Source organism: Phalacrocorax carbo, chromosome 2 (genome assembly GCF_963921805.1).
Source record: "Phalacrocorax carbo chromosome 2, bPhaCar2.1, whole genome shotgun sequence".
Lineage (NCBI taxonomy): Eukaryota > Metazoa > Chordata > Aves > Suliformes > Phalacrocoracidae > Phalacrocorax > Phalacrocorax carbo.
The window spans coordinates 112,909,560-112,934,390 of record NC_087514.1 but is presented as its reverse complement, the minus strand read 5'-3'; the positions used below and the strand labels follow the sequence as shown (position 1 = coordinate 112,934,390).

The 24,831-nt window shown below is 37.0% G+C and overlaps 1 protein-coding gene across 4 annotated transcripts in view; it reads right to left on the bottom strand.

Moving 5' to 3' along the window:
* The window catches only part of GOLGA4 (golgin A4), a 72,129-nt gene that overhangs the window by 6,283 nt on the left and 41,015 nt on the right, over nucleotides 1-24,831 (bottom strand). For all 4 annotated transcript variants that reach the window (XM_064443896.1, XM_064443894.1, XM_064443893.1 and 1 more), the window contains 10 exons: nucleotides 24,135-24,266; nucleotides 22,980-23,135; nucleotides 17,757-22,045; nucleotides 16,846-16,967; nucleotides 15,683-15,813; nucleotides 11,496-11,609; nucleotides 8,030-8,050; nucleotides 7,782-7,850; nucleotides 7,101-7,176; nucleotides 4,666-4,769 (listed from right to left, as the gene is read on the bottom strand). In XM_064443896.1, the coding sequence (XP_064299966.1) occupies nucleotides 4,666-4,769; nucleotides 7,101-7,176; nucleotides 7,782-7,850; nucleotides 8,030-8,050; nucleotides 11,496-11,609; nucleotides 15,683-15,813; nucleotides 16,846-16,967; nucleotides 17,757-22,045; nucleotides 22,980-23,135; nucleotides 24,135-24,266 (5,214 nt within the window). The remainder of the gene's footprint in view (nucleotides 1-4,665; nucleotides 4,770-7,100; nucleotides 7,177-7,781; nucleotides 7,851-8,029; nucleotides 8,051-11,495; nucleotides 11,610-15,682; nucleotides 15,814-16,845; nucleotides 16,968-17,756; nucleotides 22,046-22,979; nucleotides 23,136-24,134; nucleotides 24,267-24,831) is intronic.

Sequence of the window (24,831 nt, the reverse complement as noted above, 5' to 3'; positions counted from 1 at the left end):
ACTGAGAAAGCAGATCCAAATGTCAGGTGTGGAGCTCCAGTTGTGTAAATATTTTTAGCTGGTATACAGTAACCCCATATTTAAATAGCAAATCATTTAGACATCCTCAGACAGAAGACGTAGGAATATCAAAGCTTTGTGCAAAATAGGCAGTGATTATTTCCATTTTATCAACAGATGAGTGGGAAGAAAAAACTCCAAAAGGCATAAAACAACGTTCAGGTGACTTTTACAAGAAAGGTCAAAGTAAGAGCTGCAGCGCAGCTCAAACAGAAGGTGATTGCTGCAAAAGGAGTAACTGCTGCTCTTGAAGAATGTGGATGAGATAAGATTGCTGCTCTGAATGTCTACTGTTTTTTACCAGTCTCACATGTGGAATGAAGAGGCAGGCCATAGCAACAAATCAGTTGCAGGACAAAAATGACTGCAGCTAAGAGTGAGAGGTAAAGCCCTAATTTGCAACAACTGTTTCAGTATATAACTTAACTAGGGATAAAAATGGGAAGAAAGCAAACCAAACCAAACCCTGTTGAATCCTTTCAGCTCAGAAAGCTTAATTTTTAACATATTAATAGTTCCCATCATTAAGTGCCCCTACTGCAGTTCCCAGATACACAAAGGAGTATGCTCAGTGCCACAAACTAACATTATACTTTTCTAATTTCTTTTGCCAAAATCCTCATCACAATTACTTAGGACTACCAGATTAGAGAGTGCTGATCTTACAATCTGTTCAAACTCTTAGTAACAGAGCTATCAAGAAAGCTCTCTTCTAACTGTTTTCTACAGGACACAATGGCATGCAAATATTAAAGAAAAATCTATAAACACTGCAAATACTCCATGAATGCATAGAAACTTATGTGCCAACTTAAATAGGGGCTATCTAAAACTCTCCTTCCTGAAAACATGCATTTTGTAATTTATCACTAGCAATGACTTGAAATAATTTCCAAGTCTTTGAAGCCACTAGAGAGATTTTGAAGTAGAAATATTCAACACTATTCACAGTTGCATAGTTATGAAACAAAGTTACAAGCATTGCAGAACTTAGGGTAGTATGGTTAATACAGGCTTACTTTATTGCTCTAATAGTCTATTCTACTATAAAACTACCCTAATAACTGTTTAAGCGTGTGAGTACACACACATATGTTCCTCTGTGTGCATCTCTATACCTACCTATAGAAAGGCTCTGAGCTTTTTCAAGCACAATAGCTAGTTCTGCTATAAGATGTGACAGTTTGCATTCCCATTTCTTCCTATGAGGCTGACAGTCAGATATGTAATCTCTGAAAATAATACTTTTACAATGATACTGATCAGTGCTCTCCCTCACTCAAGAGCTGCTGGTCAAAGGCAGAACCTTCAAAACCAAAGTTTTACAGAAATATCCCTCGTTTTTCTGCAATGTACAAAAGCACGTTGAGGTGCCAGAAAAATATCTACATAAATTTACAATCTCTGACAAATATGTATTCCACTATATTCTTCCATGTACCTAAGTCAGTGTCAACACAAACATTTATTACAGGCATGCAACCCTTGGACTGATTTTCCAGCCTCAGAACAGACTCCAAACAGCATAACAAAGTTACAAGTAGAATTCTGCAAGACTTAAGATTCAGTCTGCAGTACAGCTGGACAGTGCAACTGTTCCCGTGTCTGTAGAGAAAATTATTTTCTTTGACCTAATGGTTTATGCCATGTATTTCCAGGTTCAGATATTCTGAACAAAGTGCATGCTTAGAAAAAGCTGGCAATCTCATTTCATATACCATGCCAAGGATGAGGAAAAATATAAAGTTGGACTAGAGAGCAAGACAGTAAAATCCCCCAGAGACATGTGCAGTTTACAAAGAATGTGATAGGGTACATGTTATGACCATAATTCCTGACTCTTAAGATACTGAACCACTATCAACCCTCAACATTTCTCTTTGTGTCTCCAGCACAATAACACAACTGGTGCATTCATTAACACCTATACTTAATACTATTCCAGGATCATTTAACTGGGCTGCATAAATGGCAATCCATCCTAGATAGTTTGCATAGATTCTCTTGAATTCCTTTCAATAAAGAGGAAATAATGTCTACAGAGATCACCAATTCCACTGCTGAACCACCTCTGAAACATGACATACATATTTGCACCATACAAGGAAACCCTGCACAGAGAAAGGATGCCAGAATGATCTTTACAAGAGAAAATTAGAAAAAATTGCCTCATCTGGTCCAGGAAAACAAAGGCCAAGAGGAAGGCAAGTCTGTACCAAGGAAGTAAACCTTGATACAGATGATTTAACTCAAGGACTGTGTTGGGGGAAAAAAGCACATGTTAATACTTTACTAACACACTTAGACCGTGTATTAAAAAAATTTGTCAATCACACTGTCATTGCTCATGGTCTTCCAGTCAGTGTAGCAGGATGAAACCAGTTTTCAAGACACAGTTCAGTAAATTGAAGTTTATATGATACAATCCCTATGAGAGCAGACATCAAGCTCTGTGTCTTCCAGCAACACATCCAATGGTTGAAAGAAAACCAGCAGATTAAATCAGCTTGAAAGAACTTTCTGAAGCAAAAGTGAAGAGACCAAACTACCTTTGTATTTAAATTGGTAAAAATGCTATCCTTCATTCCATTTTTTTTCATTAATAAATACTAGTACAGCTACACCCTTGATCAGCTAATAATAGAGGACTAAACAATACCAGAAATTCTTCCCTTCTTGCAATACGTCAGAACATTCACCCTCAATCAAAAATTGCTAAGAGGTAATCAAATTAGTATGAACACACAACAGAGAGGAATACATAAATCACATTGAATCACATTTGATTTTAAGGACTCTGTCATTCACCTTTACCTATCTACATCTAACCTCCTGAAACGAAAAACTGTAGTGCTTTGAAAATTATTTCTGCTGTTTGTTTGTTTAAATATACTTCCCCTTTCAAATACATAAACTTTCAAACAATGCCTTCTCAAGTTCCTGTAGGAACCAGCTGTCTATCTTTTCTGATTTTTTTTTTCTGTTCCCAATATTCATCTTGTTTTTAAGGAGCCATGTGCAGGCAAATGTTGTAGTGGCATCTTCTGGTTAAATACAATGTAATCTCCAGTGCAAGTAAATAGATATATATGTCTACAAATGCATACATACACATATTTATTCAGATAGCTTTTAATCAAAGCAGCTGAAAGACAGAAGAGACTTAAAGTCAATTTACTTTAGCACTGATTGTTTGTTACTCTTCTTGAAGAAACCAACTGCAAATTTTAGTATGTCATTGATAAAAAGGAAAAAAAAATCCTCACAACTCTATTATCCAAAGTTTTGAGGCGTGTATTGTAATGTTTTGAAGATCAGTAAGAAATAGCCTTAATGAGTGAAAAGAGTTTTCAAATTAGGTTTTCTTGAATGCAAATTTGCTAAGTACATCAGCAATCTACAATAGTCATCTGCAGCTGCCTCAAGACTTGTTTGAAGCTGAAGTGTGGCTACAGGGTTTTTTTTAGCATTTTCTCTTGCCTAAGTCCCTCACAATTCAAAATCATAAAACCCAGTAATGTGCATATTTTTCTTTAATGATTTCAGTTGTTTGTTATTGAAGTAGGAGAGCTGTCCGCTGAGCCACAGGCTTGTGAACAGAAGGTAACTAGTGATTCTAGGGTTTTTGGATCAGGGATTTATATTTTTAATAAAAAAGGAATTATTATCAAAGTGAAAAATGGGATAAAAAGAGCGAGAAAGAGGAACCCCATAAGGACAAGATGTCCTGCACAGACCAAGTTTTATTCTGTACAGAGCACAATGAGAACAAAGATAATTAACACAGAAACCTACATAAAATCTCTTTGCTTAATAGTTGTCCAAGTTGAAAGCAGGACAACAAAGAATGGAAGAACTCCAGGGAGGAGGAAAAAAAAACGACAAATAGAAAAAATTAATCCACATAGCATTTATCATCCAAGAAAAATGTTTGTGTTATGCCATACATTTTTTGAACCTGGTCAATCTCTAAGCATCAGTATTGTTACAGGCTAGTAAAATTCTAGCTTAGGAATTATTTCACAAGCTTGCAGAATACAACAAGAAGCCTACTGGGCAGTTTTTGCCTAATTTTAAGAGTAAATTAATACTAGCTAGAGAAAGTATATGGATTTGGGAACCCTATAAAATATCTTTAAGCAAACAATTAGAGAGATACGCCATCATCTTCAGAGTTACTAACAAACTATTATTTAATCCAAATGTTACTTACCATGTTTGTGTCAAGATGAATCAAAAGAGCACTTTTGCTAATATTGTGCATACATTTTCACTTTACATTAAACTTGGCCAAAAACAGATCTTTCGCTAGTAAAACCATATGTACATATAAAGGTTTTTGTCTTAGAGGTACATTGGTGAGAGATGTAACAACCCCCTTCCCCCCTTTATCTTAGCTCACTGACAAAGTTTTTAAGGTATGGATCACGTCTCTCAAAAAATAAACCAACCCCAAAACAAAACCGTGAAAGCCTATCAAATCCTGTGTCAGTAATAAACAGCATGTAACAAATCACAAACACATGGTACTTCAAATCTGTAAAGCAAGGATGTTGAACTGTATTCTAACCTGAATCACTTGTCACCACATACAACTTTCCATACCTTTGTCTCACGACCCATCATATACTCGAAGAGCACTTTCCTCAAGTATTCAAACTCAGTAGGCTCCCCAAAGAGGGAAACCTCAGTATGGTGAAGGTTTCCATCTGTGTAAACAAAAATAAGAGAATATTTATACTGAGAGTCAGTCATATGAATGTAAGTTCCACCAATGGCATGAAATTGAGCAACAACAAATGCCAGATTCTGCACTTGGGACAAAGTGAACAGCAGCCCTGCAGGGAGGGGTCTGGGGGTGCTGGCTGACAGGAGGCTCGCCAGGGGTCAGCAGTGTGCCCTGGCAGCCAAGAGGGCTAACCACATCCTGGGGTGCATCAAACACAGCATAATCAGTCAAAAGAGGTGATTATCCTGCTGTACTTAGCACTGGTGTGGCCTCACCTTGAGTATTGTATGTAGTTCTGGGCTCCACAATTTGAACACAGTGGTAAGGTACTAGGAATGTGTCCCAAAGAAGGGACCAAAGCCAGTGAAGGGGCTGGAAGGCATGTCCTCTGTGGAGCAGCTGAGGTCATGGGGCTTGTCTAGTTTAGGGAGAAGGAGGCTGAGGGGTGACCTCACTGCTCTTGACAGCTTCCTGAGGAGGGGAAGTGGAGAGGGAGGTGCTGATCTCTTCTCCCTGGTACCCACTGCCAGGACACGTGGGAATGGCTCAGAGCTACATCTGTCAGGGGGGTTTGGACTTGACGTGAGGAAACATGTCTTTCCTGAGGGGATGGTCAAACGCTGGAACAGGCTTCCTGGAGAGGTGGTCGATGCCCGAAGCCTGTCAGTGTTTGAGAGGCATTTGGACAATGTCCTTCATACCGTGCTTGAACTTTTGGTCATCCCTGAAGCGGTCAGGCAGTTGGACTAGATGATCACTGTAGGTTCTTCCAGCCTAACTATGCTATTCTATGCTATACTTCCTCCTTCCTATGCCTTCTCCTTTCCCTAGCAGTACATGCCAAAGAATCTCTGATGACACTTATTTCCAGCCCAGCGCTAGCAGAAGGCATTGAATAACCATAACCATGTCCCAGTCTAGGAACTGGCTCTGCCACTTTGTGGGAAGGAAGCATGTACCTTCTGGTGGAGATGAGAGCTATGGATGGGCTCAAGATAACTGGACCATCTGCACAAGTTTGCAAAAAGCAAGTATGAAGTGTGGTTTTTGAAAGCCTTCTGTGTCCATCCAGTTTAGCTGGATCCCCACAGGATGGCAACACCCCACATCTGTGACACTAGCAAGGCTCAAAGATCAAGCCCTCAGTCAGAAGCAAGGACGTGCTCCTCAACTAAAGGGTTGCGAATCTCTTTGAGGTGAGCAATACCTGTTCATTTCCCATGGATTGCTTTTTACTCCATGTACCCATTTTTAGAAATGCCTGAGTTGTTTCCTGTGGAAAAACACGCTACACCAAAAGAGCCTGAGAACAACAGTACTCTGTCAGAGAGAAGGTCCCTCTGGCCCCATACTCTTGTCTCCAAAGGGGCCAAGCATAAACATCTAAAGGAGAGCACATGAGCAGTGCAAGTGTCCTTTTGCCAGGGCCCGGGGGTGCTCATAGTCCTCAGTGGCTGGGACCAGCCTCCCCTGGGACCCCCAGCCCCAGCGTCTCCTGCCAAGGGCCGAGGGGACGTGTCTCAGCTCAGCCTGGGGCCTCCAGTCCCTGCCTGAGCCATGCTGTAGGTGTGCCTGTCTCTGCCCCTGCCTCCTGGCTGGGCCTGGCCCCTGCACTGCAGAGACCTGCCCTCCCGGATGGAGCCCTCTGCCCTAGGTCAGAGCTTGTCATGCAGAAACCTAGGCACAACATAGCATGGCTATTCTATTCTACTCTAGTATATTCCACTTCTGTTCCCTGTGTTCACCATGAGTCGAATAGCAAGACTGTTGTTTGCCTGAAATGCCAGGGGGTTTTCAGCTTCAAAACCACTTTCAAGGACACATATCACAAAGGTTAGAAGCGGAAGCAGGATTTTATTTTATTTACTACTGTGTCACAGCAGAAGATCCTGCAAAGTAGTAAATAAAATACAGAAGATGTGTACAGTCTAATATTTGTATTATTAAGAATTTTAGAGAGTCATAAAACATATATTTAATTAGCCAAGACAAAAGGATAACTCCTCCTGACCCACTTTTGAGTGCCACTGCCTATACCACTCCCCCTGGAGATACAGAAAGCTTAAGAACTCTGATATAGAGCTCTTTTAACTGTATGTCACAAAACCAAACACCAAACAACATCTGTATGATTTGCTCACCTGAAATCACACACCAGCTCTATTATAACAGACAAGACAAAACAAGGATGATACCATAAAATTATTATACGAGTGTTTTAAAGAGACTGATATTTTAATAAATTGTCTAAACCAAAGCTTATCTTTCAAACCAACAGAAAACTTATTTGTGATGAAAACTGTGTACTTACCTCTGTACGGTGTTCCAACTGATGTGACATACATATTCTTCTCATAATTTTTTAGCCGGTCTTCCAGTACATGAATCTAAATAGAGGACAGTCAAAATGATAAATGGTGATCACAAGCAGCTAAAATAAGCATAATCAAAACAGTTTTCAGGTAAACATCAACTCCTTCTATGAAAGCAAAATATATTTGCTTTTTAAGGAAGGAAAACGTTAAAAATTGTCCCTAAACTACTTAAGAAAATGTATATACACATAAGAATATCTATAGCAAATGTTATGCATATGTATTTGTATACATATATACATGTGTCTATTTTATACAAATAAGCATACATAAAAAGAAAACATGACAAAAATTAGCATCAGAAAAGATTTAGTTTAGAAAAAGAAAGGATTCATAATTTCATGAAGTGCATTGTTCCATTTTTCACTGTGCAAATGTTTTGCTAACCTGTATCACAAGCATGTGGTATTTTCATTCTCAGGGGGAGAGGAGTACTTTGAAAACTGCACAGATCACCGGAGGGCGAGTATGAGTCAAAACTATTTTACACGCCTATTATTTCTACAGTACCTGTGTAGAGATGTGCTTCATCATCAGCTGAAAAGGACAAACCTTTCAATACTGCAAACAAAGTATCAAACAACAATAATTTTTGCTTTTTCAAACAGCACCCTCACCTGCTCTTTGAACTCCTGCTCCTTCAGTTTTGAATCATTGACTAGTGTTGTCTTCTGTGCAAGCTGTGCCTGAAAGAACAGCCATATATGGAAATCATAAAGAAACTGCTGAAGGTGTATCATGGATACCTTTTCAATAAATCTTTCTCTTTTTAGCGCACAGAAACTTATAAGCAGTATTTCTGCTTTCAAACTGCTATGAAACAGAATTATCTAGAGAGCAAAAATCAATAAAATTTAAGACTTACCTGAAGTTCTGTTATCATGACCTAGAACAACAAGAACAACAAATTTAGATTAAAATGTATTAAAAATACTGAGTATATCAAGCACTGGTCATGGGTAAAAAAAGAAAGAAATATCAACCACCTAGTTCTGATACAGTGAGTTAACAGAGGATGATAAAAATTGAAATTACCAAATCATGCATAGACTTATAAAAATAAGTAGTCTCATAAATAGAGTTTAACTTGTTTGTATTGACAGTGCATAAAGCTTACATTTAAATTCTCTCATTTGATTCTGTAAGACAATTATCATACATGTATCTTCAGGAACCTAGTGTATCCAAATGCATATTGGAGATGAATAATAATTGAATGAGCATGAAGCACAAGCCAGAAAACCCTAACTACTATTAATACTATTCACAATATTGTACTTTTTTCCTTAATTCTCCAAGTTGCCTTTGGAAATGTGAACACTTAACTGAAAATAGCTTCAGCTTAGAAGCTTCATGAGCTCTACAACTTGCAAAGATAGCAATTTTTATGAAGTACAGAGACAATACTAAGCTGAAATTTCTATCTTTCAGTGTTCCAACTCTAAGGAAAGTAATGCATTAGTACTCATGGGTATAACTCAAGGTTGTAAAATAATTTTAACATAAAATAATTTGTGGGTTTGTTTTTTTTTTTTTACACTAACCTATACCTTAACACAGAAGTGGTACATACTACTTGTTTCTTCCTGAGCCTCTTTGGAATTATATCAAAAAGGAAAGCTGTACCCCCTCTCTGTAGGTTCATAAAACCAGTAGGTTTTCCTACACTCCGCAAACACAATATAAGGGAAAATCATTCATCTATGGATCTCAAACCTGCAAGTGCAATTCTTTCTTCTGAAGACCTCAATCATCTGATCAGCCATTCATTTTCTCACACAGTTTCAGATATTTTTACATCCCAACACTAACACTTAAGGATGTTAGTATCTGCCAACTATTTATCACAGTCAGACAAATATTGTTGAATTGATTAGTTACACTTCATGTCAAAGTGTACATGTTATGTGTGACGTTTGGCCTAGGCTGACAATAAGCAGAACAGGTTTTAAAAGACAAATGCCTATGACTTGGGAGGCTCCAACTTGAGACAACAAAAAGTTGTTTCCAGACAACAGAAGACTTCTGAGCTGTTTTACTACTAGTGCTGAAGGGGAAGGCGGGGGAGGGGGGGGGAGAGAGAAAAAAAATATTACAAAAGAACAAAATAAAAAAGAAATAAGACAAAAAGACAAGGCAAAGTAAGATCAGATAATCAGATAAAAAGACAAAAGATACCACAGCAAATGTAGGATGACAGAATTCACTCGAATGCACACGTAAAATCCAGATGCGGATCTGTACACTTCTGCTCAGGTATGTGGACAAGGTCCACAGGCCCCAGCAAATTTTCTCATCTAGCTCTGTAATGTTGCACATATATGCTATTGCATCAGTTGGAAATATATGCTATTTTACCAGGTAATAGCAAAATTAGTTTCCTACAGACATTTTGAGGACAGGCAATGGACAAATTAAGACAGGTAAGAAGTAAGAAAAACAGCAACTCTCAATTTCTAAGGAGGAAGAAAGAAAACTACCTCCTAACACCAGAACAGACTGTGTCAAGGAACAAGAATCCAACCCTGAAATACTGATAAAATAAGAACTGCAAGCCCACTTACTCACAGCACACTAAATACTCAAGCTTTGACTGGACCAGAAGATGTACCAGGAGCTATCTGCACATTAAGTAGCATGATCTGACTATTAGAATAGCTATGTTGTTTTAAGATTAAGTCACCATTGCAAATAGTAGGAAATATGAAATTGACGTTCAGTTGAATTACAGCTATGCAAAAGAAAGCTTGTGAACAATTTGCTAAATTTGAATGTAGTTGGAATTTTCAAAATTACTCAGGAAAGCTTCATGCCTGTATGCCAGCGAAATCATGGATATTTAACTGCCTTACACCCACCAAAAAATCCCATTCTTATTCTGCAAGCATTTGGAACCTGGATGCTTTAAGTGTACTTAAGTACATGCACTACCACACAGGTTTTCCTCCCCTCTGAATAAGACATCATCTGTCCTTTAAAACAAAGCTATTTACCAGCAGTTGAGTTCTCTCAACTGATTTATACCCACCACAGATGGAATGACTCCTTTGAGTTTCCCCAAAAGTCTGCCATGGAAACTCCAAGGAGTGGAGAACTGTGGACAAGATTCCAAAGACAGGCAAATCAGCTGTTTATTTTGTTTATTATAGGCAGATTGATCTTTACATAGAGATGTAGTATTTGCAATACTCAAATATTTTATAGGTCTTGCTATTATTCCAAATCTTTTCAATGCATTTCTGGGAGTAATTGAGAAATATATGAAATACCATTGCTGAGATATAGATCTGATATAACCTTCATGGCCTATCAGTGAATATATAATTGTGAAGATGCATGTAAAATGTGATGCTAAATGACTGCCTGTTATAGCAGACTTATATAACAAAGTAAGTAGCGAACAGTTAACAAAGAAGTCCTAAAGAAAAAGTACCCTTCGTACTTTTCAGAATGTTTTAGGGTTTAGGAGTCCCTTAAAGAATCTTCCTCCAGATAATAAGATTATGTAAGATTATAATCAGTGGGTAGAGACAGACGTTGATTAAGAATACAAGACAGTCGCATACAAATATTTCTGCTTTTCCTGTTATGAAAACAACACTCGTGTCATGGAATAGTTAACAGAAGTAACATAAAGGGTGTTGTGAGCAAGTGCAAGGCAGAAGGTACAAATGTTAGGATAGTGAGGTAATTGTACTTTAAGTTTGTAGTGCCAAATAAATATATTTAATATCCCCATTGCTGTCTGTTGTCAAAATGAAAATTTAAAAAATAAGATTAATATGAATTATCAATGACTCAACACCTCATAATTTTTCTCTTCTCAGTGTAATAATAACCATTAATATTTTCATCAAAGAACCCCTCAAACTAAAATGTGGTCTTAGAAAGACAAAAGCATGCACTTAGTCTTCTTTCAGTGAAGACCTCGCTGTCCATAATTGATATATTCAAGGCAATATTTCAGAGCCCTTTCAACTTGAATTTTAAAAAAATTACACTAAAAATGACCCAATATAACTTCCTTTCCTTCTAAAGGGCTTCCAGTAAAACCAACAAAAAAAATACACATGCAGAGGGCAAAACCCCCACCTTAATAATCACCACACAACTGGACTTTTTAACATAACATTAAAAAAAAGGTTGTATCAAGCACTGCAGATTCTAAAGAGGTTCACTTTTGAAGTTAACATCTAAAAGAATAGAAACTGTATGGGAAAGTGAAGGCCAGATATATAAATAAAATCCAATTAAATGCAAACTACAAAATTTCATGAAGACTAAGCATTTCACACCTAAAGATGTAAAGATAAATGTTAGTGCCAGCTCACTTTTTCACTGTTCCAATGTTCCTCTTCTGCCACTCTTTTTTTGTATTCCTTTTGCAAGTCTTCTAGCTGTGCCTGCAACTCATGAACTTTTGCTGTCATCTCTTCTTCACGAGCCTTCAGGACACAGGAAAAAAATTATTTATACGATCATCTAACCACTCAAAACCTGAACTACAGTGGACAGAAAGCAATAACAAAGGAGTTATGCTATACACAGAAAGAATATGCTTGCAATTCAGTATAAAGGCTAGTTACACTACAGGACTACAGAAAAGAGCAACTAAGAAACATAGGAGCTTAACAAGATTTTGCAGGCCTTTGACAATTAAGATTACATAGCTAGAATCATTAAAACAGCATTTGAGTATAATCCAGTAAATGGATTACTGAAGAGATCGTGCTTGCTTATATGACCTTCATGAAAGGGACACGTGATGATACAGTTACTTCCTCTACTCTGGAAGTGACAACTACTTATATCCTTTCCTCACTCAATCTCACAAAGATGTTACTAAAGCAGTTTTAAGCACATTTCAGAAACAATGATTTCCTGTTCACAAGGGTTTGCAGGGCACTGTGCAGCATGGAGGAAAGAAGCAGTAGCAAGAATGGTAGGGAGGAAATGAACTTTTCCTGTATGTTTTATGACAGTGTGAAGATTCATAGGAGAAAAATATGATGACCTAAATCATAGCAAGTTAATCCACTTTTAAAAATTGGGTCCCCTCTGGCCTTGTTTGCAAGATAACACATTAGGGAGCTTATAAAAAGGCACTTGGATTCAAAGTGCACATCTCTACTGCTGAACTCAACGAAAACTTAGTTTCACTCATGCTAACCACTCAGGGCAGTGAGCTGCCTGCTCTGATATGCAGTAGTACTTCAGATCAAATTAGTACAATTAATCAACTGTTATCAAGAACAGAGCTGCTGATCAAAATTTTGTTCCATTCAAAATCTCAGGAGTACAAACTATAGTGATACAGAATATTCACAGGAAAAGGAAGTGCAGAACTAGAAAGCTCATCCAGGCTTAATAGATTTAGGATATGCCATAAGTAAAAAAATAAGTCTTTCCCTGTAAGGCCACTTTTTCATGTGTTCCATGCACTCTACTTAAGAGCAAAACACCCTCCCCACACAGCCCCTTGGCCCAAAAACCACCACACCAAAAAGAAACAAAGCAACCCTCCCCAAAATGCTAGCGAATGTGAAGTCACAGTACTGAAGCAAGTTTTACAGACTAGAAGTTTTTAAGAATATCTGTCTTCAATAACAACCTTCCTCAAACATCATGACTGCCAGTGTTATTTTTCATTCATTCACATGATTTTTTCCATGCCCTCAAAAATACATCAACGGTTAATCTTTTCTAAGTTTTTTTTTTAAAAAATGGTTATACTCTTCTAGTTAAAAACCCTCAACACCTGGCATATTAAGATGCTTCTATTTTCCATTTGTTTGGGATTTTTTTTTTGGGTGGAGTGGTTATTGTTTTTTGAGGTTTTTTATATCAAGAATCTAAAATCTTACAATTTCTAGATTACTGTTCAGTGAAATAAATCAAACTTGCATGCACATCATTCTTAGTCATACAAGGCAGATGAAATGCAGAGAAGAAATTCAACTCAAGATGATGAATGACACTTCTCTGAAAAGGACCTACCTGTGACCCATTATTTTTATAAAACCCTGAACAGAGATTATAATTTGAAATTTTAAATAATTAGAGATCATGTGGGGTTCAAATATCCTGCAGAATCTGTATTTACAATAAGAACTTATTGTTCTATACAGTATCTGGCAGACTCTGAAAATAAATTGCATGCTATTTGGATTATATAGTCAATAAAGTTAATAAAGTCATAATTTCCCAAATCTTAACCACAAGGCTATCCTGTATTCACATAGGAGGCATTACGACAAATGAAAGAATACACACCTGAAGTTAGATATTTTCTTTTTAGCTCATAGATAAGCTTAAAATAGGCTAGCTGGAGCACAACATTCAATTTTTCTCTAATTATATACTTTAGTTGAAGAAAAAAGGCTTATGCTTCAAATTACAGGCTCTGCTGGTTTGCAAGTCCTTTGATTAGGGAGACTTTGATGAAATCTTATATAATAAAAGTTTTTATGAAAGATAACAAAACACCAGATAAAGCAAGAGAAGTACCAGGGGAACACTTCACAAATAAATCATATAAGTTTAACAGATTGAATGATTCCTGCTCATCCTTAAGGATACATGCTCAAATCAAGTTAGACGACTTTTTAGCATCATTAAACGTGTTTAAAATGCAACAAAGATCTACAAAGTTATACGAGCAAAATTAATTGTTGCAGTTGGCATTATTCTTGCTTCATCTTCTTACTATTTATGACAGAGACAAATCTCTCTGCATAAACATCTTGAGGCAAAATTTCTCAAACCTATCATGAACCAAGTCAGGTATAAGTGGGGTAATAACTGGTAACTTCAGGCTAAATTGAGAAAACCTATACATCTGCTGATGCATATGTTCCCATTTACATCAGAGATCTCAATGAATATGGCATACACTTAATTTAACATAAATATTTCGTAACTTTTGAGATGTTTGCAGTATTTTTTCAGGAAAAAGGATAACAAATTGGTTTTTTCCTTCCCCAAAATAACAGAAACAAACCACTCACATATATACCATTACCTAAAAAAGGAACACGTACTCTGAAATTTAAAATATCAAACTACAGCTTATTGCAGTTGCAGGCAACTGTCATTGCCATCATCAATGAGATGCAAAAAAATGTGTCCATGTCTTCCAATTGCACAGAAGTCAAATTAGCCTAAACCTTCAAGATCATACATTGAGTACAGCATGCATGTTTCTAACACACATACAGACTGAATGCATCAGAAAACAAAGAGGAATTATATCTGCATGACTTCAAATCACAGACCTATTTGGGCCTGTAAAGTAAGGACCTGAATGGCAACACACTGCACATTCATGTAAGAGAAATATAAATCCTCCAGAAATGCAGAATTTAGAACTATGGTATAAAAAAACCCAAAATAAACAAACAAAAAAAAAACCCAACCACCAAAACCAAACCCCATGACAACAAAAAAACAAACACCACAAAAAAAAAAAATCCCCCTACCCTCAGTTTTATATCATGCAATATTTCTAAATTAGGAAACAAAAGAAGGGGACTCACAATTTAAAACCCTGCCACCTCCATCCAACTTCCTAGAAGTTCAAAATCAGAATGGAACACACCAACCTGCCTACAATACTGAAATTTTTGGCATTAAACACTCAGTCAGACTCAGTACCTAGCTCCTTGGGGCTGGTAACTTAGCATAAACAAACAGAAATGTACTTACGTTTATTACTGCTAGCTCTATTCAAGGGACATTCTTTTTTATTAAATTATTTGTGCAAACAGGACTAAGATTAGCAAAATTAAAGCTGCATGCCAATACGATGTACGGTCTAGCACTGAAAACTATTTAAGCTTTTATTGCCATACATGTAGGGCTGGGACAATTTACTTGGCCAAAATAGGAGGCGTCCTTGGGAGATAAAACATCTTCAAGACTGAAGTTGGCTGCTAACTTCTGGCTGAAATGTTACTGGAGCAAAACCATGTCTATTGCAAATATCATGCAGACTAACTGCTCACTTACAAGTGAAAATGAAAGCTTTACTAGAGTAAAAACTATGCAAACAGACTGCACCCTGCACGGAACAGAACCTTACTTTAAGGGCTATGGTGCAATCTGGACAGAGCATCAGAGAAAGGGGCCAGAGAACAAGGATGACCCATAAACATTGTATTTAAATCCTTAAAAGAAGCAACATACAACACCAGCACAACTCTAGTAAAGCTTAAATTTAACTCACCCACTTTCCTCATTTCAATCTGGAACACAAACTGCTCAAGGACATAAGGTCCTAACTGTATAATTTGTACTGAATGATCAGAGCCAGGGCTTAAATTCTGGTGTTCTTTCATGTTCATAAAACACAGAAAACACTATTTTAAATGCAAGCTAGGTCACCACACATATCAAGTGTGATTCAAGCAGTAAGATCTTTACCAGAAAGAATTACAGTTTTTCTATCTAGTTGCGCAATGAAAAAAAGGAGAGAGTTATTTTGAAATGTATGTAGTCATATCACTTTTCAGAAAGATACCTCAAGGATTTCTTCATATTTTGCCACAGTTCTTTTTAGATCATCATCTTTTTCAGCAATTTTCTTATGCAACTCGGTTGTCTCTATGTGATGATTTTCTATCAATTCAGTTTCTACCTCCTGGGCTTTACCTATTTAAAAAAAAGGGCAGATGATATAAAAAAGGCATATTTATGTTGTTAAATTATGTCACAACAGTATTAAAAAAAAGCTTAAAGACAACTGTGGAAGGCATCTCTAAGGAAAGCTTGTCAAGAGGATCCATTTTTCTACACTGTCAGCGATAATTAAGTCACTTGATCCTAATATGTATGAATTTTGTTGTCTACAGTTTGGTATCCAGAGCAGGTTTTTCTACCTGTTGCTGGAACATTTTTCTAAAAGTTAAGATCACAACCAATATCCATCTCTTATTCTCTCTAGGGAAGTGACTGAAACATCTGCAAATCTTCAGAAATTCCTCACTTGTACGGGTACTTCCAGTAGCTGTGGAGTCAAAGGATACCCTCTGCTCACTTCTCCAGCCTCCAACTTACACTACAGTGGCAAAAGATCGACAGAGGAGAGAAGATGAAATATGGTGTATTCTAGTTATACCCACATGGTATAGCTATCAGACATCATATCCAGTGGGTACCTGTTAGTAGTTACAGTGAATGAAGTCTGCAAGACACAGCTAAGAAAATGAAATTGATTCCCAGATGGATCGAAGTTTCTCTAAAAGGCACCCTTTCAGTGCCATATGTTCAACAGTGGAGTGTTAAAGGTTTGTAGTATTACAATGAAAACTTACCAATGTGCTTTCACCTCTAAAATCTTACTCTCCTTTTTTTACTTTTGAACATATGATAAAAAAATAGGTACCTATGGCTATCATGGGTAACTCTTGCCATGACAGATGCAAACAGGGAGAGTGGTAGATCAAAGATTCAACCTGCGGGGTAACAAAGAACAGCTACATATGCATTTTCCTAATTGCACTACCAATAACATTTCTATGTTATTTCCTGAGCAAGAGACCTTCTCTCCCTGAGTTCTCTAGGCAGTTATAAAACACATGTTGACTTTATCAGAGTCCCAGGTAAAAGCCCTTCCGCAAAACATCTGATGATTTGGTTGTCTGGCTATTTTACTGATTACAGTTATATCAGTATTTCACTTACTGATTGCCTCTTTCACTGCTGTTTCCAATTCCCTTTCTTTTTGAGCCAGCTGAGTATTGAACTCTCTCATTAACTGCTTTAAGGTGGAGATGTGCTTTAACTCAATGTCTTCTTGTTCACATCTGTACAAAAATATCAAAAAAATACAGTGAGGAAATAAAATGTTAAAAGTGAGAGAACAGTGAGAGTGAGAGAACAGTGCAGCAAGGTAGGAGATCTGGGAATTTCTCTAAAACTGTTTTAGAATGGGATGGTTTGGAATTATATTAATTCCATGGGATTCAGGGAGGCTTTTTGTTCCAATCCGATTGAATTCACCTGGAAGGCATGGGTGTTTCATTTAAAAAAAAAACCAAAACAACAACCCAGAATTGAACCCTTCCAAAAGATACGGAGTTCTTCCTGAGGAAGAACTGGAAGTAAAGAATGTGCCACATAAAAGCAGAGCTCTTGGGGAATTCCCTGCTTGAGAAACCGTTAGAGCGCTGAGCAGTATACATTTTTGTGCCATACATATGAACAATTCTTGATATAATTTGAACATGAAGCTCTCAGTACTAAGTTTTAATAAACTTGGGTTTCCTGTGTGAGGAAAATAGAACTATGTGTTATGTTCTGGCAATGCTGAAAATTATCATTGCTATAAAACAAATCAAAAGCTGTATTACTTTGCCAAAAGACAGATCACTTTTTAAACTGGTAACTCAAATAGTGGTTTATGTGTTCATGAAGTGCTACTTTCAAATAGCTCTTTTCTTACTGTTTTTTTTAACTCTATTTAGCAAATGAGAGAAAAAACACCAGTCATTATTTCGTTGTTACAAACTGAGCTTTTAAAAGGTATTCTTGAGGTTTTAGTGGTTAAAGATAAAACAAAGAAATGGTAGCAAGACCAGGAACAAAGGATTTACCTGATTTTCTGCTCCATTTCTTCTAAGGACTCCTTCTTTACTATGTCAAGTTCCTGCTGATGTTCTTTTCGCAGAGTACGTAAGTCTTTTTGAAGATTATTCACTTCTTTGCGTAGTTTCTGTTTCTCCCTTTCAGTCTCTTCTAGTTTAGTCTGCAAATCCTTCTGCTGGTTCTGCATATCACCTAGTAACTTCTGCAGCTCCAAACCAGATTTAGTCTTTTCTTCAGCATTTTCCTCAAAAGCTTGCAGACTTTCATTTCTTTCATCCAACTGTTGCTGTAAACTTTTTAGCTTTTCTTCATATCTCAAACTCATATCTTCCACCTCAATCTTATGCACTTCATTTTCCTTGACTAGATTATTTTCCAACTCTTTTATCTTCTGTTCTAAAGATTGACTGACTACCTCCTTTTCCTGCAATTTTTTCTGGAAATCTCCAATTACATTCTCCATTTCAAGATTTTTTTGTTGTTTAGCTTTTAGTTCTTCCCTACTGCTTGCTAAATCACCACCACAACGAGCATGCTCGTCTGCTAACAGTGAGTAATTTTTTGTTTGCTCCTCAAGTTCTTTCCTGAGGCTTTCAGTCCTACTCTGTTCTTCCTGATGGCTCTTCTCAATGCATTCTAGTTTTTTTAAAAGTTCTTCCTGTTTGTTTTGCAGTTGTAGGTGAAAGTCATTACTCTCCCGTTGTTCCTTTTCATACTTCTGCAACAATTCATCTTTTTCAGTTAAGCCCTTCTGTAATACGTGCATTTTCTCTTCATATGTCTGTTGGACACTCTCAAGCATGCTATTTTTTTCTTGTTCTACAGCAGCTTTTACACTCTCTACTTTTTGCAGCATTTCTTTCTCTAATTCTGTGGAATCTCTTGTTGACTTAATTTTTTCTTCCAAGGACTCAATTTTGGCCTCTCGCTCCTGCAACTTTTGTTCCAAGTCTCTTAACTGATTTTCTCTGTCTTGCTTAAATTGCTGCTCCTTTTCTTCCATTTGAGACATCAACTGCTTTTTAATAGAACCAATTTTTTGCTCTGCCTTCTTTTTCAGATCTGCCAGCTTAGTGCTGTTCTCTGCATTCAGTCTCTCTTCTAATTCTTTCAGTTCTTCCTCTTTGCTTTTAAGTATCGCTGACTTCATTTCGTTAAATTCCCTCTCCTTTGCTTCAAATTCAGCTGTCAGTGAGCCTATTTGCTTCTCAAGGTTAAGCACTTTTTCTTCAGCCTCCTTAAATCTACTGTCCTTTTCAAAAGCCACCTTCTCTGCCTGCTGGAGTTGCCAAGTTATCTCTTTTTGCTCTGTGTCTTTTTGTTCACTATACTTTTTAAGTTCCTCCACCAAGGAATCATTTTCTGAAGTTTTCTGAGCAATGTGCTCTTCTAGTTCAGTAATTCTTGCTGCTTGGTTTTTTAACTTTGCAGTTAACTCACTTTCTTGCTTATCCCTCCTGTTTTGCTTTTGCTCCAATTCACTTTTTAAACTATCAAGATTCTTGCTTTGTTTAGCCAGCTGCTCCTTCAGTTTATTTAGCTCTTCATCTTTTTTATTGGCTTCAGTATTGCTTAATTCAAGTTTGCTCTGCAAATCTTTAATAGTATCGTTACTTTGTGTAAACCTGGTTTGTGCTTTCATCTTCCACTCTGACAGCTTGGCCATGCAATTATCTACCTGCTCAAGAGCCGATGCTTTTTCTTGACTCAGTGTCTCAACTTTGGATGATAACTCCTGCACCTGGTTTAACAACTGCAACCGATCCTCTTCATGTTGCTTGCTTAACAGAGACATGGCTGCTTCCTTCTCTGTTAAACTTATTGTGCTTTCAAGTCTCATATTAAGGTCATTAATTGTTTTGTTGAGAGCAGAGATGTCAGATTCTTTTTCCTGGAGTTCCTCCCTCATTGAGGTGACAGCATTGATATTTTCAGATAACTCTTTCCTCAGCTGTGTTATACAAGTTTCTTTTTCTGATGCTGCTTGCTGCTGATGCCCTCCCTCTTTTTGCAACTGTTCCTTTTCTGTTACAAGTCCTTCAATGTCAGCTCTCATGGATGTAATTAAATTGTCCTTCTCTTGCAGCTGTTGCATTGACTTTTGCAAAGAAGTATTTGCAGCAGAATGATGCTCTGTTACTTCTCTAAGCTGAGCTTCCAGTTCAGGAATCTTACTTGTTTTAATTAATACTGCTTCTTTAACTTTTGCAGTTCTGCGCTCACAATCTGCAATTTTGCATGTTACTATGCCAATTTTTTCACTACATTTTTCAATTAATTCATTGCTTTTTGTCTGCAATAAAGCTGCAGCATTCTTCCAATAGGCATCTAACTGGGCTGCAAGTTCTCCTGACTGCCTTTTAAATTCAGTTTCTTTTAGCTGAATTGCCTCTATTTTTTTCTCATAGTTTTCATGATCTTTATACTGAGCAGACTGCACAGTTTGGAGTTTCTCTTCAAGTGTTTTCAGTTTATCAGCCAGCTCAGTAATTTTGGTTTTGTCCTTTTCTTCAACTGCTTTCTGTTTACTGAGCTGTTCCTGAAGTCCTGACTGCTCTTTCAGGGACTGATTAAGATCACTTTCCAATTTTTTCAACTGTGTTTTCAGGTCACTTTCCTTATCTGTCAAAGCATTCACATTAGCCACTGACTGCCTTAGTTGTTCTTGCAATTCCTTCAGGGACTCCTCCCTTTTTACCTGTTCTTCCTTCAGTCGGGTTATTTCTGTTCTGGAGCCCTCCTTCTCAGCACTGAAGGTGGCAAGTTTCTGTTTCAGGTCTCCAACTTCCTGCTCTTTCTCTTGCAGTTCCATTTCATGTTTTTCCTGGAGCTCTTCAACCTGCTGATTGAGTTTTTTTTCCCAGCTCTGGGTAATTTCTTCCAACTCCCTCCTATGAGCCTCAGCAAGACTCTCTAGTTGCTCTTTCCGATTAGATTCCAGTTTTGACACGGCATCGTTGATTCCGGCTGAGCTGGCATGTGCCATTTCCAACATTTTAGCATTGAATTCACTCTCTTTCTGCCTGAACTCCAACTGCTTGTTTTCAAGCTCTTTTTTAAGTTTAGCTTCCTGCTCAGCAAGTTTCTTTTTGAGAGTTTCCTGCATATCTTTCAATTTCTGTTTAATTTTCTCCATTTTGTTCTCCTGATGTTTCAGTTTACTTTCATATTCTCCTTGTAAAGCACTAATTCTCTCCTCTGTGGTGAACAGTTTCTGTTTAAGCTCTTCCACCTGCTTGTTCTGTAACTTCTTCATGTGTTCAATTTCATTTTCCTTCTCAGCTAGACTTCTCTTTGTCTCATCAGTCTCTCTTTGTAGATCCTTCAGCTGGCATTCATACTGTTGTGTTAGAGAAGTTACTTTTTGTGTACTTTCATTGCTTTGCTCTTGCAAATGCTGCTTCAATTCATGTACCTGAGAGATGTATGCCTCTAACTCATTCTTGACTTCATTCAGCTGGGAATCAGTTCTTTCTAGCTGCTCACTAAGTTGAAATTTTTCACCTTCAAGATCTGTCAGTTTTTGCTGCAGTTTTGATAATTCCTCTTCATAAATCTTTGCCTGCTCTTTAGAAGTACTCCGATGAGACTCTGAAAGGTCCTCTAGCTTTGCAGACACCTGGACAAGTTCAGCTTCAGATCTTTCTGCAGATTCCCTTAGTTTCTGTTCATGTGCTTTTAGTTCTTCCACATGTCTGTCTTTCTCCTCCAATGATTGCTTGAGTTTGTTGAGTTCCTCTTTGAGTACCTTCTCAACACCTTGAATAGACCTTTCATGCTCTTTTAACATCATTTCAACTTCTTCGTTGTGCCGTTTCCTCTCTTCTTCCAACCTTCCTTCCAGTTCTTGCTTTGCTTCACACACTTTACTATTCAATTCTGAGAGCTCTTGTTCTAAATCATGACGTATTTTTAATGCTTCTGATAGCTCAGAAGACAGTGCTTCTAATTCTGTTTGTTTCACATCAAGTTTTTCTAATGTTTTTTCATTCATCTCTTCTATGTGTGCACGGAAAACTGCTTCTTTCTCTTTCAAAACTCTGTTTATCTCTTGTTCTTGTTTCTCTCTCATTTTTAATATTTCAGTTACTTGTTGTTGCTTTAAGATTTGAAGTTTTTCTGTCCAAAGCTTTTCCTGCTGCTGTTTCACGTTCTCCAACTCTTCCTTGTGTTTTTCAACTATATCATTGATTTCCTTATTGTGCTTTTTTTCAGATTCCAGAGTACTTAATTCCTCTGACTGCTTTCTGTCATCTTGTGAATACTTTGCAAGAGAGCTTTCCAGTTCAAGAATTCTCTGTTAGAGAACAACATTTTAAAAGAATATGAATATTCCAAAGGTAATAAATTGATTACAGTTTTAAAAATCTCACCAGGCTCAAATAACTACAAGTCACTTATTCCATTATTTTTAGTGAATAACAACTTTTTACATAAGCCTTGCATTCATCTCTTTTGTTGTCAGCTTTGCTTCCTTTTATGGTTAGTTATTTAATAAAAAATTTTCTATTTCACTGCAGTGAAAATAGATACAATTAAAACTTGGAAAGAATTTAACTAATTAAAATAAAATAATTTATATGATATTCATGAGATATATGTTCACACTTTCTTATTAAGCTAAAGTACCGATTCATAGGACAAAAGATATCGGGAGTCTACTACAGTATTACGGAGCTTTGATAAATCTGCTGATTTATCTCAATTCCACCTCTCTTGGAAATGCTGCTGTAAAGTTAAAATGCTTCTATAGGAAAAACTTCCAAACTAATATTTGGTAGTGATGGAATAATGTACAAACTTGCATTAGCGGATAATACAATCTTACCTGCTACATAAAATGCAAAGGACACTTCAAAAACCTAAGCAAATTTTTCACTTATTCAAGTATCCTTGTAAGTGTTTGTATGGTAGCAGTATCCAGAAGTTAAACAGTTTAAAGTTTAGCTCTCCTGTATAACATATATAAAAATTATGTAGATAGATACAAATTCATATCCCATGCCATGATGTAACATGAATGTGTTTCTATATTTTGTCACCTAATCTTGTAAAAAACTAGGGGCTGCAGCATACTATGGCAATACATTACATTTCTGCCTGTACAAGAAGCATCAGATTAAAACAACCCAACCACAATAAATCCACAGTATTTGTAAACCTGTCACAGTTAAATACATCCACTGAAAGGAATTCTTCTAAACATTAGGTCTTTTGGAATCTTTACTCACGGTTCTAAAAGTCTCTACTTCTTGATGCATCTCCTGAACTTTCTTGTCACACTCTAACTGTATTGCTTTCTTCTGCAGCTCTAATTCTTCTAAGGCCAGGGATTCTTGCTGCTCCTGTTCTTGAAGGGTTTTTAAACACTCACTCTGGTTTTTTTCCTGTATCAAAAATTATGATAAAAACAAGAAACTATAGTCATCACACCTTCAAAAACAGTATAATAGGATATTTACAAACCAGTTAATAGGAGTCATATACTCATCACCTGTATTTTCCCTACACACACACAGAGTTTGCATTTCATCTGTGAAAACAAAACTGTTATAAATCACTTCCATTTTCTCTTCTTCGGAACCATTTGTCTTCTACTTCTCCTTGTATAAAAAACAAAATGCAATCCAGCCTTTCATTTTGGTTTGTTTACCATGATTAATTGAGAGTAACATCCTAGAGGAATAAAGGTCTGTCCTCACGTGATTCCACTGCTAATGTATTTTTAAGCTTCTGTTCCTTATAATTAAAAAAATAACCTGTGAAACAGGTAGAAACATATAGTCAAGACAGGACTGTCAAAGTCACTCAGTCCTAGTCACCAACAATCATGAAAGAGCACAAAAGGGAATCTACTATTTGTTAGGTAAAATTACACGATCATCTAAAGTAGATTACAGCTTGTGAAAAAGAGCAAAGAATCCCAGTGATTCCTCCCAGCCTAACCTAGAAGAAAATTATTTTCTGAGGTCAAACACTGATTAGTTAACCCTATTCACATAACACAACAAACGCAGACATGATGATACCAACACTTTTAAGTAACAGCCCCATTCTTTGTAGCTCTTTTACTCTAGTTGCTGTGGCTAATCACCAATGATCCAGAGGAAGAAATTAAAAAACCCAAGTCTAACAAAAAGAGTTTTTTAAAAAACGAAGTCTTTCCCACAAGGTGCCCCTGTTAGTGAGCAGCGATAGTGATTAGTTATCATTATTCAGTCTGGATCATTGCACCTGCTTTCCTTTCATGTTGCTGAAGTCTCTGAGCTCTTTAACTTTTGGAGGACACTCATATCTTTAGCACTGCAGAACAGGGTCGGATTAAGACTTCTAGTCCCATCTCAGACTTAGAGAAACGTCTTTCATCACATTTTAGGGATACTTACAAGAGCTGCCTTCATCTTCTCCTGGAACACCTTTTCTTGGGCCTGTAATCTCTCATTTAGCTCCTGATCTTTAGTAGCCATTTCTTTTTTATGGAATTCTTCTAGTTCAGCAACACGTTCCTCTGAAGACTTCTGTGAATCAGTCAGAAAAAACTAATTTAAAAACATTAAACAACAAAACACTTTGTACTATTTCTTAGTAAGAAAAGCAGACAGAGAGAGGAAACCAGAACCATCTCTTTGCTCCTTTTGAATAAGTAACAAACACGTGGAGCACTTAATATTAAGCCCTGACAGCTCTTAGTTTCAAGCCTGAAGACATCTATCTTCCTTCTCAAGTCTTCCACAGTTCTACTAAAAGAAACACCACATTTTCTAAAGACTCTCCTACCAAGGTGAACTTAGTGTTTTCCATTTCAGTTCAAATGTGATAATAAATTGGAAAAAGAACTTCTGTACATGGCTTTCCCTGTATTCTTGTTATTTCATGAGCCAGAAAGTCGGGTGGTGATACTCTACATAGACAGCTATCTACAACCTACATACATGCTTTATTTAAGAATAATGTAATGCAAGTCAGTCATCCCCCTAAAGCATCAGTGTATTCTCTTAGAAAAATTAATAACATAACAAATGTCAACACAAGAACTGCAATTTAAAGGTGTTCAAATTTACAGCGTTGCAAGGCACATGCAGT